The sequence below is a fragment of the Lynx canadensis genome, chromosome A2 (assembly GCF_007474595.2).
Source record: "Lynx canadensis isolate LIC74 chromosome A2, mLynCan4.pri.v2, whole genome shotgun sequence".
Lineage (NCBI taxonomy): Eukaryota > Metazoa > Chordata > Mammalia > Carnivora > Felidae > Lynx > Lynx canadensis.
Window position 1 is genome coordinate 150,497,606 of NC_044304.2, and position 21,394 is coordinate 150,518,999.

The window sequence follows — 21,394 nt, forward strand, 5'->3', positions numbered from 1 at the left end:
GGAGGAGAGTCGGGGCACTGGGAAATCATTCGCAGACCAGCACAGAGCTCAGCGGCCATGTGCGCTGGGTGCCATTGTCCACCCCGGTCTCAGAGAATCTTCCCCAGAGCCCAGGATAAAAGCACAGCTCCCATGTGGAGTTCTCCCTCCAAGAGATGCACAGCCTAAAATCTGGGTCGCCAGACTCCTTGGTGTCTTCCAAAATGATCGGCAATCCAGACCTTTCCCTTCAAGCCTCCTTTTCATCATATGGACAGAACAGTTTTCAGGTCAATTATCAGGGTGCGTTTTTCCATGCAGGCCCTTCTCACTCCTGCCTGGCCTCTCACCCCATCCTCTGTGAGAACTTCTGGAGGTGCCCACCTACCTTTCTTCTCTTTGAGGTAAACACAGCCTGGTAAGTCAACCTCCAACAATCCTCTCTTATCAGATCAGAGGCCACCAAGGCTAACCTAGTCTGCCCACCCATGACACTAAAATTTGGGCTAAGGTGGAACAGAGGCACCCCAGTATCTTGATTGCATTTGTCACTATGATGCACCCACTTTGTCTTAACAATCCCAGAAGGGTATTTTGAACTCAGGATTTCATAAAGATATCTTAAAGGCTTATTCTCGAGAATGACTGAGCACATTCTATGTAATGAAAATATAAAGTTTATGAGAGTTTTGTTGCCGAGTGGCCTTTGTATTCTGGCTTGAATATTAGAGTCAGTGACACTTGGGCATCACCCTCAGTGGGTGGGCATCACCTTAGCAGGCTCGTCTAGCAGTGCACTCAAGGTGATTCTAATGTGCAGCCGGGGTTGAGGGCAACTGATCTAGATCCATAAATCTAGGCCCACAAAAGTCTCCAAAGTAGAATGGAATACATTGCCCACATAAGGCAGGAATCCACAAGCGGTGTATGGGTATGTGCGAACATTGTTTTTTTATTTAAAAACTATGAATCTAAATATCTTGACACAGAAGGGAAGCATGCTCTATTTATCTTTACAAAATCTCCTTGAGGTTTTAAAACAAACATATAGGGCTGCCTGAGTGGTGCAGTCGGTTAAGTGTCCAACTTCGGCCCCTGATTTTTGGTTCATGGGTTTGGGCCCCACGTCGGGCTCTGTTGCTGACAGCTCAGAACTGGAGCCTCCTTCAGATTCTGTGTCTCCATCTCTTCCTGCCCCTCCCCCGCTCTCTCTCTCTCTCTCTTTCTCTCTCTCTCAAAATACAGTCCACCACATCAGCCATTTCCATTGTGCTGGGCTCCATGAGGGCAGGGATTCGTTATTTTTCACTGCCATTCCTCCAGCACTGAGCCTGGCGCCACAAAGAAAACCTACCAACACTGGGTTTATCGTTGTTTTTTTAAGTTTAATAGGCGTGTAAGGAAGTCCTAACAAATGTTAATTTGCATCTCATTAAGCTATGAGCGATGTGCACTCATTCATGTGATTTAATGTCTGTTTTCTCCTTGTCTATAAACTGTCTGCTCATTACATAGAATTTGGATACTGTTAAAATAACAATTCTTATGATCATGAGCTTTCTTTTCATTAAAAAAAAATGCTTTCTGTTACTGTATGCAGGAACTCACCCCCATTCAGAAATTATTTAAGAGAGCATTTCAAAATTTTCAAGTAGTTGGCACCTTTCTATTCTGTTTGTGTCCATTTCTTTCAAGATGATTACATGTAGTTGGGGTAATATGATAATATGGACTTTCTGCCTTTTTTGCATTTGCTAAATATCTTTTATGTTCAAGAACAAGGTGAATTTTTTCCATTTATTTGCTTCAGTGTATTATCATGCTTTATGTTTAGGTTCACACGGTGTATCAATAAATTTTTCCCTTATTGTTTTATACTTAGACCTTGCAGTTCCATTTTCTATCCCTTCCTGCCGTTGTCCCCACCCCATTTTGTTAGGTAGAACTTCTTTTTTTTTTTTTTAACGTTCATTTATTTATTTGAGAGAGTGCATGCACGTGCACAGGGAAGAGGGGCAGAGAGGAGGGAGAGAGAGAATCCCAAGCAGGCTCCGCACTGTCAGAGCAGAGCTGGATGCAGGGCTCGAACTCATGAACCATGAAATCATGACCTGAGATGAAATCAAGAGGCAGTTGCTTAACCTACTAAGGCATTAGGCGCCCCTGTTAAGTATACCTTCTTACCAAAAGTACCCTTTTGGTAAATAGAGGTGAGCAATAGAAAGAGGGAAACAGAGAAAGATATATTGATCTACATACTCTCCTTTCACTGCTGCTAGTTCTTTTATGCACATCCTGGTACATGCATAGGGTACGTGCACTCAGTACTATCCTGGGCTTTCATTGTTCTATGTATGTTTTACCTTCTACGGTGACCTTGATGCATATCTCAGGGCTCTTTTTAAAAAAAATATTTTTTTAACGTTTATTTATTTTTGAGCAGAGAGAGACAGAGCATGAACAGGGGAGGGTCAGAGAGAGGGAGACACAGAATCCGAAACAGGCTCCAGGCTCTGAGCTGTCAGCACAGAGCCCGACGCGGGGGCTCGAACTCACGGACCGCGAGATCACGACCCAAGCCGAAGTTGGACGCTTAACCGACTGAGCCACCCAGGCGCCCCTCAGTTCTCTTTTAAATTTTATAATTATCTACCACTGCCATGGCGACCCCTATATTTTAAAATCTGCCCACGAGTATGGTTCCGTATTATCTACATGTGCCTCTGACATCAGTCTCTCTTTATAACTATAGACTATTGATTTGAAACCAACCCAACATTTTAGACCTAGAAGAGTCCCTTGAAATAATCCAGCTTGGCCTTGTCATTATTGTAGATAGAGATCTGGGCCCAATGTCATAGAGGAACCAGGACGAGTGCTCGGGTCTCCTCCCTATCATCTGGGTTTCTCGCTGCTTCTGGACACCGATTGAGAGCAAGGCATCCACGAATGCCAAGTTTAAATCCGGCTCCGCTTCTCATCAGTTCTGTGACCTAGGTATGCTGCCCAACGGCTGCAAGCCTCAGTGTCCCTCTTTGATAAATAATATTACTCTCCCCAGGGAGTAGCTGCGAAGATTAAATATGTATAAAGGGTAGCCCCATGCCTGGGGCATATAAGAGCCCACCGAAGAGCCGTAACTGCCCATTACTTTTGTTATTCCCTCTGAAATGTGTGGGTACTTCCTGAGAAGGTGGTGTACATTAGGACATTTTTCTCTCTGTTTTCTCTCAATAACAGATGTTCTAGTGTGGGCTTTTTTTTTTTTTTTTAAACTGTTTGGCATTCCCACTCTTGCAGGTTGGTTCTCTAAGACTTGTTTTTCTGATCCCTTGTTTTCTTTCGTATGTTGGAATCCATGTGTGTGGGCTGGTCCAAGGCTGTGTCTTCGTATTAATTACTCCCCTTGCTCTCGTCACGGCCAAGTGCTCAGCCCTGCAGGTAGTATGATATCACCTGCTCAGAGCTCCACAGCTTTTGCTTCCCTCCCCCTCCATTATTCCTCCTGTTCTAGTTCTTAAAGTGGACAGTATTTGTTAATGTCTGAGGCACAGCTCTCTTCATGTGATGGCCGACACGTATCAGTTGGGATGGAGCTGCTTTTGTCGGATCCACTAATCGTCTGGAAGCTTACTGCTCTCGTAGTACTGGTGGATCTATTTCAGATGCTACCCTCCCCGGTTCTTTTATTTCTGTTAGATATGATTGAAGGAGGTGCTCTGACAACGCCCCGTAAGTTCCGGCACGCTGTGTCCTCACTCTAGAACTGACACTTCAGCCCTGGCTCCAAACAGGATTTAGGGGGCTTTATGATTATATTACGCTACAGTAATAAAGGACCTACCACGCTATCCTCAGACCCCCCAACTTCACTTTCCAGCTGTTTCTCACCCCTTCCCAAGCCCGCTTGCCCACACCCAAGCCTCATGAACCCTTACAGAAAGAGCCAGTCTGGGCTCAGACGGAGTGGGATCTGGGTGCAAACCTCCACTGCCGCCCTCACGACACCCCACAGAAAAGGTTGGTCCGATGCTTCCTGTGCCTCCTACTCCTTCCACCCTTCCCCGCGTCACCTGCGTGCTCAAGCCTGAAAAGGGAAGACGCCCGGGCCGTTTTCTTTACAGCAACGACTTGCATGTTTTCTAAGAAGAGGTTTAAATGTCAAAATCCTGTAGTCACAGGAATGCATCTTAAGAATCTCATAGGATAAGTATTTTGTAGGAATGTGTCCCCGGGGCGACTCCTAACATCTAAGTTTACACGGAATCTTAAAAAGCACTCGGCATTTTTGTCCAGTTATCTCAACAGCCCTCCAGGGCAGTCGGTCCACACTGCTTTGCCTGCACAGGAGGAAGACTGCTCTGGTGGGCAGGTGCCAGTGGGAGGGCCCGGCTCGGATGTGGGGAAGCCGTGATCAGAAAGTCCGACTCGCCAGGTTGAATTGCAACGGCACGTTTGTCATAAAAACACTGCTAACAAGACGTGAAGTAAGAACAAACTAGAGTTATGTTAATGATTAGAGAAAACATTTTCTCCTGTCTTCATAGTCCCACTCTACCCCACAAACACAGAAACATGTACCCTTTTGGAAGCATTGAAGTTATAGGCTCCCCCCGTTCCCTCTGATGCCTCTCAGGTACTTCTCTTAAGGAAAAGTTATTCCTGACACAGTTAATGATGCGAAGGTGACCTTTAATTCCAGGTTGGGACTACAATGGGATTTTGTAGTAGGGGAGAGCATCGGCTCAACTCTGAATATAACAAGGAAAGACCGGGAATTTATAGCCAGGAGCGGGGTTGGGTCAGGGGCTGGAAAGTTACTAAGAGGAAACATAAGGGATAGGGCAGTGGGGGGATCCTGCTGAAGGCAGGCAGGGTGATCAGACATCATCTGAGTGATGGTAGAGAACTGACGAACCAATCAGATATGGAGGCAGGGATTCTGACTACACTGAATAGTAAGATTCTTGCTAAAATTCGAAAATGCAGAGAGACCGATATGAAAGCTCAAAAGTCAAACCTAGTGAATAGTTGTCTGCTGGGCTGAGCAACAGAATGGCCATAGTTGATGCTGTCCATTAGACACTATGACTACATAGCCTCTATCCAGGTAAGTGATGAATAGGCAGAAAATCCAGCGCGACTTGGGCCTGAAAAGATCCTGCGTGTTTTCCTGCTCTGAAAACTTAAAGGAAAAAATTTCCTTGAAGAAATAAGTGAAAATTGTTGAGTATGTTCAAAAAAATAAGAGGATACAGCTGCCATGATAAAATACTTGAGATAATATTTTTAAACAAAATGCTAATAGAAGACGTATGATGACTTGAATAAATGAGACATATACTATGTTCCCTGAAAGGAAAACTCAATATTACAAAGGTCCACTTATTCCAAGTTAATCTATAAATGTAATGCAATTGCAACCCAAAATCCCAATGAGAATATTTTATTTCATATAATGATTTAAAAATTCATCGGGAAGAATTTAAAAATTAGAATTACTTAGAAAGACTTTTAATTTTTTTTTTAATATTTCTTCTTTTTTTAATGTTTATTTATTATTTTTGAGAGAGAGAGACAGAGCATGGCAGGGGAGTGGCAGAGAGAGAGAGGGAGACACAGAATCTGAAGCAGGCTCCAGGCTCCCAGCTGGCAGCACAGAGCCTGATGTGGGGCTCAAATTCATGGACCACGAGATCATGACCTGAGCCGGAGTTGGGCGCCTAACCGACTGAGTCACCCGAGCGCCCTAATATTTATTCATTTTTTGAGAGAGAGAGAAGAGAGAGAGAGAGACAGAGTGCGAGTAGGGGAGGGGCAGAGAGAGAGGGAGACAAAGAATCTGAAGCAGGCTCCAGGCTCTGAGCTATCAGCACAGACCCCGATGCAAGGCTCAAACCCATGAACCACAAGACCATGACCTGAGCGGAAGTCGATGCTTAACTGACTGAGCCACCCAGCTGCCCCAGAATAAATTAGAAAGACTTTTAAAGTAAAGTAATGAGGAAAAGCTTGCCTAACTAGATAAAGTCACTACAAAGTTATTAATTTTAAAATAGGGCAGTAATGGTTGAAGACTTAAAGAAATCAATGGCAGAAAACAGTAGCCTGAACAGATTGATCCTAGGATATATAAGAACTTAATATGTGGTGAATAAAGTCTTGATTCCCAATGAGGAACAGATGGTTTATTCAACAAATGATACTGAGAAAATTGGCTTTTACAGAGAAGAAAATCAATTTGAGGACTTACTTCATACAATGCACCTAAATGAATCCTAAATAAATTCAAGAGTTAAATTTAAAAAATCTAAACAACACACAGACAAGATACTTTTTAAAAAGGTGATTACTTATCTATTGGATATAGAAAGGATTTCTAAGTTAAAAGTAGATCAAGAAATAGCAAAGGAGGGGCGCCTGGGTGGCGCAGTCGGTTAAGCGTCCGACTTCAGCCAGGTCACGATCTCGCGGTCCGTGAGTTCGAGCCCCGCGTCGGGCTCTGGGCTGATGGCTCAGAGCCTGGGGCCTGTTTCAGATTCTGTGTCTCCCTCTCTCTCTGCCCCTCCCCCGTTCATGCTCTGTCTCTCTCTGTCCCAAAAATAAAAAAAAAAAACGTTGAAAAAAAAAATTAAAAAAAAAAAAAAAAAAAAAAAAGAAATAGCAAAGGAAAAAAGTAACACATTTTACCATAGAAACATAAAAGCTTTATTATGGCAAAAATATCTTAATCAAAATTAAAGCACACTAAAAATGTTTATGGCAATTAATAAACACAAAAATTTAATAGTCTTTTTTAAATTAATTAAAAAAATTTTTTTAATGTTTATCTATTTTTTTTTAATTTTTTTTTTCAACGTTTATTTATTTTTGGGACAGAGAGAGACAGAGCATGAACGGGGGAGGGGCAGAGAGAGAGGGAGACACGGAATCTGAAACAGGCTCCAGGCTCTGAGCCATCAGCCCAGAGCCTGATGCGGGGCTCGAACTCACGGACCGCGAGATCGTGACCTGGCTGAAGTCGGACGCTTAACCGACTGCACCACCCAGGCGCCCCTAATGTTTATCTATTTTTGAGAGAGAGAGAGAGAGAGAGCATGAGCAGGGGAGGGGCAGAGAGAGAGGGAGACACAGAATCTGAAGCAGGCTCCAGGCTCTGAGCTGTCAGCACAGAGCCCAATGTGGGGCTTGAACTCACAAGCCATGAGATCTTGACCTGAGCTGGAGTTGGAAGCATAACCGACTGAGCCACCCAGGTGCCCCAATATTCTTAATAGTGTTGACTTTTTTACAAAATAATAAAAATGACTTCTGATTAAGAATGCCAGATTATCACATGCCCTCTCTTGAAACCTTAATAAAATGATTAAAATATATTTTAGAAGAATAAATTACAAGGATAAAAAGACCTGAGTAGGAGACAGTTGCAACAAACTGAAAGCTGAAGAGTAGATGAACAGTGGTAACTGATTTAACCTCTGGGGAATCAGTATCCTATGGAGGGAATCGGGAAAAGACAATATACTGAAAAACTCACCACGTGTCATGAGTTCATTCTTGAAGTAGGGTTAAACGTGGAGCTAAAACAGGTTAAAAATCTTTCTCAGAACACCAGTCAGGTAACTATCCTTCCCCCATCTTGGCAGAAGACTTTAAGTTTATTCCATGAAAAAGGCAAACTGAAGACTGCAGGGACACGGGCACAGTTGAAGTGGAGATACCGTACTGAACACTGGGATGATTCATTTAATATATGTACACTGAACACGAAAACTTCCAGCTCACTTTCCCACTGAGCTTCTAGCACACTTCCAGCCAGGTCTTTACCCTCTGGGCAAGAGACTGGAAGGTCCTTTTCTGGAGGATAGGACAACCTGAGAGGAAAGCATAAAGATGCTGAAATTCAGGCTTCCCTAGCTATGCTAGGAAAAACACAAAGATGCTGAAATTCATGACACCATATTAAGACTACAATGTGAATTGTGACCCTTGCAGTTGGGACATGTGTCATTCCTGCATGTCATGCTATGATGAAGCCCAAAGTGAACAAGACACACTCTCAGGTTCAGAACATCTAGTCAAGCTTCTGAGGCCCTACCTTAAAATATGAGCAGATATACAAAGATCGCCAGACAACCACAGGACTATCAATGACAAAGACCCAAATAAAGAAACAGATGAAAGTTACTTGTCTTGGGGCGCCTGGGTGGCTCAGTTTGTTAAGCGTCTGACTCTTGATTTTGGCTCAGGTCATGATCTTAAACTCATGATCTTCATGAGTTCGAGCCCCACATGAGGCTCTGTGCTGATGGCGCAGAGCCTGCTTGTGATTCTCTCTCTCCTTCTATCTCTGTCCCTCCCCTGATCATGCTCTCTCTCAAAATAAATAAATATTAAAAAAAAATTAAAGGGGCACTTGGGTGGCTCAGTTGGTTAAGCGTCCAACTTCACCTCAGTGAAGGTGAGTTCAAGCCCCACATCGGGCTCTGTGCTGACAGTTAAGAGCCTGGAGCCTGCTTTGGATTCTTTGTCTCCTCTTTCTGCCCCTCCCCCATTCATACTGTCTCTCTGTCTCTCTCTCTCTCTCTCTCTCTCTCTCAAAATTAAACGTTAAAAACATTTTTTTTAATTAAAAAAATAAAAGAAAGTAACCTGTCCTGCAAGGGGATGATACTTTTAAAACACACTCTCATTTGTATCTTTAGCAAGTAAGAGATCTTGCATTCATAGAACAAGAATAGGATGCAAAAACAAGAATATTCAGAGAACAGAAAAAAATCTTTTAAAACATTATAGTATAAATAAATTAAGCAGAAGAGTTGGAAGATAAAATTGATGTAATTTCCTCCCCCCAAAAGAGCAAAAATACAAAGAGATGTAAATAAGGATAGAAAAGGTAAGAAAATTAGAGAACCAGTCCAGGAAATCCAGCATGTGAATAAAAGGAGTTTGAGAAAAAAATTCAAAGAAACTGAAGGACGAGTATTTGCATATTAAAAGGACCTATGGAGTACACAGTATAATGGATAAAAATAAACTCAGGCCATGACACATAACTAAAATTTATAACACAGGATTGTAAAGCAGTTCTTTCCATCTTCTGGGGTGGGGTAAGGGGGAAAGATTACATAAAGGTTTGGCCTTCTTAAAATCGCATTGGAAGTTATAAGACAATGGAACAATACTTTCAAATTCTGAAAGAAAAGTATTCCCAACCTACATTTCTATACACAGCTAAGCTATCAATGAAGCATGAGAGTAGGATCAAGATACTTTCACATATACAAAGTCTTACAAAATTTATCTCCAATGTATTCTTTCTCTCTCAGGAAGCTATTGGACTCTTGTGTTTCTCCAAAAGGATACCACTGTGGGAATAAGAGACCTAGACTGAAAACTGACATGAAGGGGATTCTCAGGATAGGGATGAAGGGTCATCTCAGGATGACATATATAATGGATACCAGGCATATAGAGCAGCCATTCCAAATTGCAGCAAGTCAGAGAGCTCTAGGAGATAGTTCATTAAGAAGATGAAGCTGATGTGAATGAAATTATTAGGAAGAAATTTAGACAATAAACAAAGAATATATAACTGAATTAGAAATAAGTACATAGAAAATGAAGTATAGAAACAAGAAAGGTGTTAATTCCAGGGAAAACAAAAATCTGGGCAGGAAAAGCACGTTGTGATTCAGCTCCAAATAGCATTCTAGTCATTAATTATAATGTAAATATGGAATATTGATCTATGTTGGGAGCATGGGAGAATAAGAGGATGGGAAGTATGCTTGTATGCAGTGAGAGGGAGTGGGCTGTGAAAGAAAAGGAGATCATAATCATTCATATTGGCACATCAATTAGTAATACCTAAAATGGAAGTGTGTTAATTAGAGATATGGAGCTAAATAATCAGCTTAAAAGGATGAAAAGTTTGACTCTGCCTAGGGGGAAAAAAAATAGGAAGATGTGAAATCGGAAGGGGAAGCCTATTTGTCTATCTTCTTTAAACCCATCACTGCTTACTACTCTTTGACCACCCCCTACACATCCTCCCTCCCCCACCACCCAAAATCCGTGCTGGATTGGGAGCCATTGCTCCAGCCCTCCCTTCTGTTCTGCCCCAAAGACAACACACGTGTCCTTTTTTATTTTTAGGGCTTCGATGCTGATCACGGAGAAATGACTTGGGGAAACGAAGATGAAAGCAGGTGAAGTGGAAAAGGTTGCAGGATCTCAGAATTTGTCTCAAGGTTGGGGCATAACTCCCAGCCCCAGTCCCTCCTCCAATACAGTAATAGGCAGCCTACTGGACTTTTTTCTCAGGCACAGACTCAAAGGGTGTGGCTCATGAAACATACCCTGGTACTTTTCTAAAAATACCTTTTAAATGGGTTTTACTTTTCCCAGTTATAAAGTGATACATGAACACTGAAGAAAATAAGTGGCAAATCAAGACAAATATAAAGCATAAATTTAAATTACCCTAATTCTATAACCCAGAAATGGTTATTAACATTTTGCTCCTGTCTTTTTTTTAATCTTTAACCAGATAAGCTTTATCAGCATACATATAAATATACCTTTAATATATATGTGAAAATATAATCTTAAACATTTCTATCAGCCTTTCTTCTGTCTTTAACTAGATAAATGATTGTCAGTATACATATAATTTCTACTTCTCATACTTAACAAATCACGTTGGTTGCTATTGCAATAGTGAAAAAGCTGAAACAACTTGGGTCTCCTTTAATAGTAAATAGTTAAATAAATTAGAATATAATTATATTTTCTAGAATATGAAATACTAAGTGATCATTTTTTAAAAAGAACTATTGCAGAAATGTGTTTGTTGGAAATGGAAAAATATTATGGTGCATTGTATATGTTTAAAAAGGGGGAGGAGGACTGTTTCTTACAATCAAATGTTTTTAATTATTTAAAAAGGGAGGGAGGGTGCAAAATTTTGTGTATAGTACAATCTTTTTCCTGGTGTGAAAAATAAATTTTTTGTACCTGGCACTAAGCTAACCTCTTTGTGTGCATTATCTAATTTAATTCTCACGGCTTTGGAAAAATTAAAAAACAGTTCCTCTTCACAGAAACAAGAGGACTCTAAGAAAATAATGCAAATATTGTCCAGGGAAGAAAGGAGATGGAGCATTAAGTCTCCACTAGGTAGGGCCTTAAGCACCTGGGAACCTGGAAGGGATGATCCCCCTGAGGAGTTCTGGGGTTGGGACATGTGGAATTTGAGAAGTCTGTGGGTAAGGAGGGGAAGAACACGGGTAAATGGGGAGGTGGTCAACAGCTGGGGACAGATGCATCTGGAGGGTGATCTGCTGGAATCCAGCCTCACCGTGTCATCATGGTGAGGTTCCTTCTTGAGTCAGTCCCTGAGTGGGCAAAGGATGATGTCACATGGACTTTTCTTTGAAACAGAACAGAATGGGGAGCAGAGTCTCAGGAACGGAAGATGGAACTGATGAATTTGCCTTGAATTTAAGAGGGTCACTGTGTTGTAAGAAATCCTGAGCACTCTGAGTCTCAACTACTTCACTAGTGGACAAAGAACACTCTGTTCATGTTTTTCCTGAGTTCCCTCCACCAAGCAGGTACATTGTAGGAAATACCACTGGTGCCTTCCCTATGGGTAACTACTCAACTTCAACCCAGAGGAAGCACACCAGCCCCCTCCTTAGGACTCCTCTGATGTGATGAATTGTCAGATCACTCTTCTATCCCAACAGCCACCACTGTTCCTGCTCCCGTCAGAGCCCCAATGGCACATCCGGTGACTTGGCTGTCAAGAGGGCAGGAGCAAAGTGGCTGCATACCTCTGATGATGGCCATGGCCTTTCTGCATAACCAATGACAGGCGCAGAGCTAGGGCAGGGCTGGGCTCAGCCACAGGAAGTCATTGGATGCAAAGGATCAAGGCCAGGGCTGACTCAGGAAAAACTGTATGCGAGTAAGTGTAAGACAAGCGGATGGACTTTGCCAGAAGTACGTGTTCCACACTTGAGCTATTCCCAGGAAAATGGAGAGACATGTTACCTGGAACCACTCCAGAAAAAGAAATTACCAGTACAAACTATGAATAATTCCAGAGATGGCATTAAGGCCTAGAATCACATGTAGTCAATATCTGATTTCTTCTAGTGATTTCCTTTCAAACTTAATGTCTTATTTTGAAATGAATGATAGAAGTATGCCCTTCCGTGAATTGCAGAAGTGAACACCTAAGTGAGGAAGGCTCTTAGGGGATGCACCCAAGACCCTTAAAGCCGTACCAGGGAGACAGCTGTCCATGTCGCCAAGGATTACAGCCGCCTGCCCCACACTGGGCACAGTGCTTGTGAACTCCTATATCAAGAGCAGCAGTTATCATCTCTTATCATTCCCTTTTGATTATTTAATGTGGTTTTAATCACGATGACCTTGTTGCAACATCAGCATTTTTGGTTACCAGCAATAACCAGTAGCCAGATCTACTTGGCCTTTGAGTCATCAACTATCAGTTAGGTTTCACAATCTATAATGTCTTAGGGAGTTGCTCATCAGCATCTGAGACAGAAGCTTATTTCCTAGAACCAAACTCATGTTTATTCCTGACCACCCTAATGGCATTAACATTATTTCATTTCCTAATTTTATTTACCTCTTTCTCTGCATGTTTAATTAAGGTGTAAGTTCAAGTTCTTTGGGCCCTAACTGCTGATTAGTTTGTGTTTCTTACGGAGCCTACCAGAAGGCTAGGCCCAGAGGCACTTTTACTACTGATTATCCCATTGAAACCCAGGGCTTCATCATCTTCTCTGTCAACATCATAGCTGTCCACAACAGAGACAGAAGGGACTTTCAGACATCGTATAGTTGAATTCCTTCATTTTGTTGACGAGAAACTGAGCCTTAAAGAGGGCAGATGATTTGTCTAAGTTCCCATGGTACAGAAGCCAAGACTGGAGTTCCGTCCTCCAGTTTCCAAACTCAGTACTCTTCCATAATTATAATTAATGCCATCTCAGGTTTATGGGCGGGACTCCCCCATCCAGAAGCGCTTTGTGTTTGTAACTCTCCACGGGGCGGGGTCCTGGGACCCAGGCAGGTTACCGCAAGCTGTCCCTAATCCCACCGCACCATCTCACATTCCCAGAGCCGATCCTAGAAAATAGGGGGGGTCTGCTAGATAGACCAGAGCAAACCCTGCACCTCTCTGAGTCCTTGGTCGGGGATTTGGAAGAAGTCTTAGCTCACCGAGATGGTGACAGAAGAAGAGAGAGCAGGGAAATAACCCTCCAAAGCCGTGGGCACTGGTCTCCACTCCTCAATAGAGGTTGCAAGAACTTAAGCCTTGGCGTCTCGCCTGGAAATGACTTGCAAAGGAAGCACTTTGGAAAGTGCCTTTGATTTGATTCAGGCAAAAAGGCCATGCCAGCAGTGAATATACTCCTCTGAATGTTGTCTGCAGTCAGTCTATCCTGGAAACAACCGGCCAGTCCCATATCCGTCTATACCTGTGTGGTTTGATTCAGATAATTGACACTGAATAGATGGATATTAATTTTTCCTGTCATGTCACCTTCTATCAATATAGGTCAGCAGAAGCACATTGTAGGAAATGTTTTCCATTTCCCTTCGCAACGCCAGGGCGGGACACAGGCCTGGCACAGATTAGGTCAAAAGGAGATTTAGGGTAAAGGGACCCTCACTTGCCGGGCTCCTTCTCAAGTCCCGGGGGTCCTGCAACGTGTGCTCTAGCCATAGGCCTTTGTCAACTTTGTAAAAGTAAATGGTTTCAGCCACATTTGGCCAGCTACTGCCTCTTTGCACTGCCTCCTCACGGACTCTAAATCTTGCATCAGATGGCATTTGAAAGGTCATAAGCACTCTTAGGATTTGGCCAGGGGAAGCTGAGTCAGGATCAATTTAGTTTGAATGTGGCAGGATAGATTTATGTGGGTTGAGACCACTAAACCACCCATGTTTGTTTGTTTGTTTTTTTTAATTTTTTTTAATGTTTCTTCATTTTTGAGAGACAGAGAGAGACAGAGCATGAGCAGGGAAGGGGCAGAGAGCGAGGGAGACACAGAATCCGAAGCAGGCTCCAGGCTCCGAGCTGTCAGCACAGAGCCCGACGCGGGGCTCGAACCCACGGACCGCGAGATCGTGACCTGAGCGAAGTCGGACGCTCAACCGACTGAGCCGCCCAGGCATCCCCACCCATGTATATTTAATTTCCTGCTAGCCACCTCAGGGTCATGATTGGGTCTCGCAATACTCCTACCTCCCCTTGTGCCAGCTCACTCTACTTCGTGAAGTTGCACAAACCCGAGGTCACGTTATGTTATGAATGTGTCCTATGGCACCTGACGTACGTGGGCGTTGGAGGAGAAACAAAGGTTGAAATGTAGGGTGCCAGAAGCAAGTCTGTGGAAAACCTGAAAACCATCAGATACGTAAAATCGCCAGAGAAGACGTGAGTCTCACTGATATGCAGGCAAGATGGAAGTTTTCTCCTATCAAGAATATAGTTGATAGTGTACCACTTACACTTTTAAATGCAGCATGCATTTTAGACATTTCTGATGGAAATCATGGACAAGAGAATGTCTGTGTTTGTAGGGCACAAATCTATAGTGGTGTTACAGTTTTGTGTGAAAGGATGACCACCATCTTAACTAGCAGTAGTAACAAACAAATTTGGACCGACCCACGGAAGCGGAATGACTGAATTATCTTTCCTTCTCTTCAGAAAATGTCGATCAAAGAGTACACCACTTTCAATCCAACAAGAAAGGAGTAGGGGCTCCTGGGTGGCTCAGCCGGTTAAGTATCTGACTCCCGTTATTCAGCTCAGGTCTTTTCTCGCGGTTTGTGAGTTCGAGCCCCACGTCAGGCTCTGCGCTGACAGGGCGGAACCTGCTTGGGTTTCTCTCTTTCTCCCTCTCTCTCCACCCCTTCCCTGTTCGTGCTCTCTTTCTCTCGCAAAATAAATAAATAAATAACTTTAAAATAAAATAAAAAAAGATGGAAAAACTTGGAATTTGTGCCATTTGTGGTGTTAATCTGCTTTTTAAATGTTGTAATTTGGGGCGCCTGGGTGGCTCAGTCGGCTAAGCGTCCGACTTCAGCTCAGGTCATGATCTCACGTTCGGTGAGTTCGAGACCCACGTCGGGCTCTGTGCTGACTGCTCAGAGCCTGGAGCTTGTTTTGGATTCTGTGTCTCCCTCTCTCTCTGACCCTCCCCCATTCATGCTCTGTCTCTGTCTCAAAAATAAATAAACGTTAAAAAAATTTAAAAAAAATGTCGTAATTTATCATGATTTTTTTCAATGTAATATATTGTCTCTCATGCAGGATTTTGTACTCGTACTTTTGTGTCCTTCTTAAAGGGGACACCGAAAACTGGACATCCTTCAGGCCGAACAAAACTTGGATATGTCCTTGGACTCGATGTTAAAATAAATGATCGAGGAAGAAGGCCCACGACTAACAGATCTGGGTGAGCAGGAGAGGTCTGGACGACCTGCAGAGAGGGATGTCCTGATCCCTCCTGATAACCTAGAAGGGAGCCACGGTGCAGAGTTCTTTCTGGGAGACAAGCTGGGGCGGGGGTGGTGGTGGAGAATATGAAGAGAGGATGTCGAAATGAGGAGGGAAAAGTTCCGAAGACACATTTTCCAGGCTTCGCCATTTTGTCCAGGCCAGCTCCAGAGCAACAGAACCCCATTTTACTCAGGCTAATTTTTGCAACCTACATATGAACATAAAGGACTTGATGGTGTTTTTATTTATTTATTTATTTATTTATTTATTTATTTATTTATAAAGGTGATTCCACTGATTATAACGATTTTGCTCATCTCAATCTTACTGTCAGGGAGAAGAGGCCATACTATCATCGGCCTTGTTTTCCGGGTACCAAACCACATACACAGTTCAGCGAATCCCTGCTGTCTCGTCTGTTCAGAACAGAACTCTCCTTCCCTGACTCTTTAGGAAGTTTTTCTGAACGAGAGCTGCCATATGCGTTGCCCTGATGGGTGAGAGCTGGGCATCTGGCTTAAGTCGCACCCATCAGAGCTCTTCCCTGGAATTTTAAAATGCGAGGCCAGCCAGAGCAGTCCTCAGCTGCTCTGGGAGACAAGCGTGAGGACTGCCAGCAGCCTGTCTCCGGTCCTGTGCGGGAAGCGTGACCGTGACAATGAAGCACAGGCACTGACAGTGTGAGGAAGAGACAGCCCTGCATCCAGACGAGGAAAGGAGAGCCCCCTGTACTTAGCCTGCTGTCCCAGGGGGCTCCACTCTCCCTCCTCCGGCAGGCATCTGCGGGGCCAAGGGATTCTGTCCACCTCATGTCTGTGTGCCTCTCCCCTTTGAGACTCAAGAATTCCTCTGCCCAAATGGCCCTGAGCCTCTTCCAGAACCTGCTTGGGCCTCTTCCCCAGGTCTGCCCTGCTGAAGGCAGACCATGATGCAGGTGTACATACCCCTAGGCCTATGGAGGGTGGCCAAGCGTCAGCTATTTGGAGAATCTGGTGTATGTGTGTATGTGCATGTGCATATGTGTTGGGGGTGGGTATGCAGCCCACATTCATGAGTGTAAGGACATTTACGATCTGGAGCAAAACTTGACATGTGAAGACAAGGGGGAAGGCCACAGGCTGGGGGTTGGCCCTCCCCATGTGGCTAGGTCCCAAAACAGAACTTAGAGCAGTGAAAAAATTTTAACTTCAAACCTGGCCTTCCAGGTAGAATGACCAGAACATATCTTATTTAAGAGTTTGTAAGTTTGGTTTCAGACATGCAGCGTGTGGGGCTCCATTTGTATCCTTGCCCTGCATCTCGCAAATACCAGGGGCAGGCCTTTGTAGAGACAAGAGGAGAAGAAAAAGTCCCAGTGGCACTTGAGCCCCTGGTTCAATGTGCTCCTGATGCATGGCGTAACCTTGCCTTTCTCTTCCCTTGACCTTATACACCGATAAAGAACAATTTTTTGCCTAAGCCAATCTGGACTTACGGGACTTTCATCAAGAATCCTAGCTAATATGGAAAGTAAGTGTTGGAGCCAGGACCTGAACCCAGGCTCTGATTCCCAGTCCCATGTTCCCTCCATCATGTCTACCTAAACACCTCTGCAGCTGTAAGCCAAGCAAATCTTGCTGATACCCCAGCAGGTAAAAGTCAGAATCCCGGGAAAAGAGTTTTACCTACCTGACCCCAAAAACACTTGCAGGAGAGTGCAGAAGCCAGAGACGAAGAAAATTGTGCTGATGAGGTAGCTCTGAGTCAGGGGGTCATGCTGCAGGCACAGGTCCTTGGCCAGGATGAGTGGCACTGACACGAGCCCCCCCAGGGCCGTGAGGAAGTGCTGTTGGCGGAGCAGAGAGAGTGGACGGTTAAGCAGATGCCACGGTTACCTGATCCCACCGTCATTCCCATTCTTCCACCAGAGGAAAGAGCGCTACTCAAGCCGGACCATGAGTGACAGGCAGAGATCCAGAGAAGCAGTAGGAAGTAGGAAGACCAGACAGCAACTAACAGGGACCTAACCAGAGGGTCTGGGGTTCAAGGGCAGAACCCTGGCACTGGGAACCGATATCCTCCATGAGAAACCAAGGCAGGGACACAAAATAGCAGGACATAACAGGAGCCAAGGAAGGGGCCTTAAGAATAAGAAGAAGGCAAGAGGCTCATAATTAAAACAAGGTACAAGGTGAGGGCAAGACTAATGAGCAGGAAGCCCTGAACACATTCTCCAGATAGATCATATATCAAGTCACAAAAAGTCTTAGCAAATTTCATGAATGAAATCATACCATGGGTCTGAATGGCATGAAACAGGAGGAAAACTGGAAAATTCACACATCTGTGGAAATTAAGCAATACCCTTCTGAACAACCAACGGGAATAAGAAGAAATCAAAAGAAATCAAAAAATGTCTTGAGACAAACAAAAATGGAAACGCAACATATCGAAACTTATGCAATGTGGCAAAAGCAGTTTGAAGAGCTTATAGCGATAAACACCTAGAAGAAAAATCTCGAATGACTTTACACCTCAAGGAACTAGAACAAGAAGAATAAACTAAGCAGAAAATTAGCAGGAGGAGGAAGAATTAATGCTATTAAAATTTCCATACTATCCAAAGCCATGTATCGATTCAATGAAATTTGTATCAAAATTTTAATGACATTCCTCACAGAAATAGAAAAAACAATGTCATAATTTGTGTGTAATCCTTAAAAAGTAAGGATTACTCCTTGTAAAGTAATCCTTAAAAAGAAGAACAAGGCTGGAGCCATCCTAATTCCTCATTTCAAACTTGTTTTTTTTCTTTTTAGTTTCTTTATTTTGAGAGAGAGAGAGAAAGCAGGGGAGAGGAAGAGAGAGAATCCCAAGCAGGCTCTATGCTCAGTGTGGAGCTAGACACGGGGCTCGAACTTACAAACTGTGAGATCATGACCTGAGCTGATATCAAGAGTCAGATGCTCAACCGACTGAGCCACTCAGGCAACCCCCTCATTTCAAATTTTTATAACAAAGCTATAGTAATCAAACAGTATGGTACTTGAGAACTGGTTGATATTTTGATATTTTCCTTAGTTTAAAAAGTGAGACAAAAATGAAATAACAAAAACATACGAGATTTTCATTTGTCAACGACATAAATAAGCAGCCTCTTTGCTAAATTTTATGGCAGTTTTTGAAAACTGGAGGAACGTTATTTAAAAAAAAAAAACCCACAAAAAAACAGTATGGTACTGTCATAAATTTTTTTTTAATGTTTATTTATTTTTGAGACAGAGACAGAGCATGAACAGGGGAGGGGCAGAGAGAGAGGGAGGCACAGAACCTGACACAGGCTCCAGGCTCCGAGCTGTCAGAACAGAGCCCGACGCGGGGCTTGAACTCACAGACTGTGAGATCATGACTTGAGCCGAAGTCAGATGCTTAACTGACTGAGCCAGCCAGGCGCCCCAGTATGGCACTGTTACAAAAGACAAATAAACCAGAAGAACAGAACTGAGAGCCCAGAAATAACCCCATGCATATATGGTCAACTAATATTTGACAAGCAAGCCAAAAAGGCTCAAGGGGAAAGGACAGTCTCTTCAATAAATGATATTGTGAAATCTGGATAGCCACATACAGAAGAATGAAAATGGACTCCTGTCTTGCACCATTCACAAAAAGTAACTCAAAAATGGATGAAGGACTTAAATATAAGGCCTGAAACTGTAAAACTCCTGGAAGAAAACACAATGGAAAAGCTCCTTAACATTGGTCTGGACAAAGATTATTAGCCATGACACCAAAAGCTCAAACAACAGAAGCAAAAATAAACAAGTGGGACTACATCAAACTAAAAAGCTTCTGCGCAGCAAAAGGAACCATCAGCAAAATAAAAAGGCATCTGAAGAATAGGAGAAAATATTTGCAGTTTGCAAACCATCTATCTGATAAGGGGGTTAACATCCAAAAATGTTAACTCATCCAAAAAAGGAACTCATAGAGCTCAATAGCAAAAACCAAACCATCTGATTTAAAGACGGGCAGGAGACTTGGAACTTGGGAAGATGGCTTAGTAGGAGGAGCTCACCCCCTCCCACGCTTACAAGTAGGTATCATCCACCATCAATAAACCAGACATCGATCCAAAGACTGGCAGAACAAACTCCACGACTAAATACGGAGAAGCTGCATCTGAAAGTTTAGGAAGGTCAGAAAGGTGGAGGGAGGCTGCCCATGGGAGGGAGAGAGCTGCGCACACATACAGGGCAGAGAAATGGGCCCTCGCACCAGGGAGCTCACACAGGGAAGACTAATCCCTATAACGTTTGGCTTTAAAAGCCAGAGGGGCTGAATTCGGTGAGTTTGTAAAACCAGGGGGACTTGGAGCCTGGAGCTTTAAAAGTCAGCTGACTCAGCACTGGGCCAGCTGGAAAGGCAGGTGACAGTCGGGTCACTGCCCTTAAAGAGCCAGCAGCCTGCATGGAGAGGCAATATAAAAATGGCAGTTTACACAACCTCTGGGGCAAACAGGAGACAGATCTGCTCAAAGTGATTTTGGAGTGTGCCGGGGGACTTTGAAAAAGAGAGAGCTGGCAGGTGCCATTTTCCTCCCCCTCCCCCTCCCCCCAGCATGAACACAGAGCCACCTGCCAGAGGTGGGCTGCACAGACACTTGTAGCCTCAGCTCGGGGCCCAGGACAAATTTTGTTAAAGCCCCGCCCCGTGGTGTTTGCCCCACCCAGTCACAGGCCCCCCCAAACCACCCCCCCCCCCCCGCCGCCCCATTCCCACATGCATAGAACTCAGCCTCACACCCCTTGTTGCCCTGACATGCAGCCCCCAGCCAACAACCACCTCAGTGCTTTGGGGGATCTGGCAAAGGACTAGTGGCCCAATGCAAATTTTCCTAACACCACTGCCCCGTTCCCCAATTCCCTGGCAGGTATGCCCCGTCGGGGCCGGCCTGCCTGGGTCCCACTAACACCACATAGAGGAACTACTGCCCACAACAGGCAGAGAGCCCATGCAGACGACTGTACTGAAAGGAAAGATGATTCAGATACAACAGCAGGGTGTAAGCAACACATACAGGATACTTTCCCGAAGTGCCAGGTTCTGGTGAACAGGGACACTGCACTGCAGGGCACTCCAGGACCTCCTCGTCATAAAGTCACTACTTTTAATAGCACAAGTCATAGCTGACTTTCTTGACACAAAGAAACAGACACAGGGAGGGCAGAAAATGGGGAGACAGAGAAATTTATCCAAATGAAAGAACGGGACAGGGCCATGGCCAGAGATCTAAAGAAATGGAAATATAAGCAAATATAAATAACCTGCCTGATAGAGAATTTAAAGCAATGATCACAAAGGACACTCACCGGACTTAACAAAAAAAAAAAAAGAGTGGAAGACAGGAGTGAGCCCTTAACACAGAGATAAGGAATAACACAGCAGAGATAAAGGGCTCGATAACCAAATGAAAAACACGCTTGATGGAATGAATAACAGGATGGCAGAAGCAGAGTAACAAGTTAGTAACCTAGAAGAAAGTAATGGAAAGTAATCAAGCTGAACAAAAGAGAGGAAAAAAATGCACAAAATGAGAATACACTTAGGGAACTCAGTGACTCCATCAAACATAATAACATTTGTATTATAGGAGTCCCAGAAGAAGAAGAGAGAGAAAAGGGGGGCAGAAAATTTATTTGAAGAAATAAGAGCTGAAAACTTTCCTAATCTGAGGAAGGAAACAGATATCCAGATCCAGGAGGCACAGAGAACTCCCAACAAAATCAACAAAAGCAGACCCCACACCAAGGACATATTGTAATTAAACTTGCAAAATATAGTGATAAAGGAAATATCTTAAAAGCAGCAAGACGAAGCAGC

The 21,394-nt window shown here is 43.7% G+C and overlaps 1 protein-coding gene across 1 annotated transcript in view; it reads right to left on the bottom strand.

The window, feature by feature from the left end:
* Positions 1 to 21,394, bottom strand: part of LOC115509222 (solute carrier family 23 member 1-like) — a 48,579-nt gene that overhangs the window by 18,765 nt on the left and 8,420 nt on the right. The window contains 1 exon segment of the mRNA XM_030308503.1: positions 17,197 to 17,357. Coding sequence (XP_030164363.1) covers positions 17,197 to 17,357 — 161 coding nt within the window.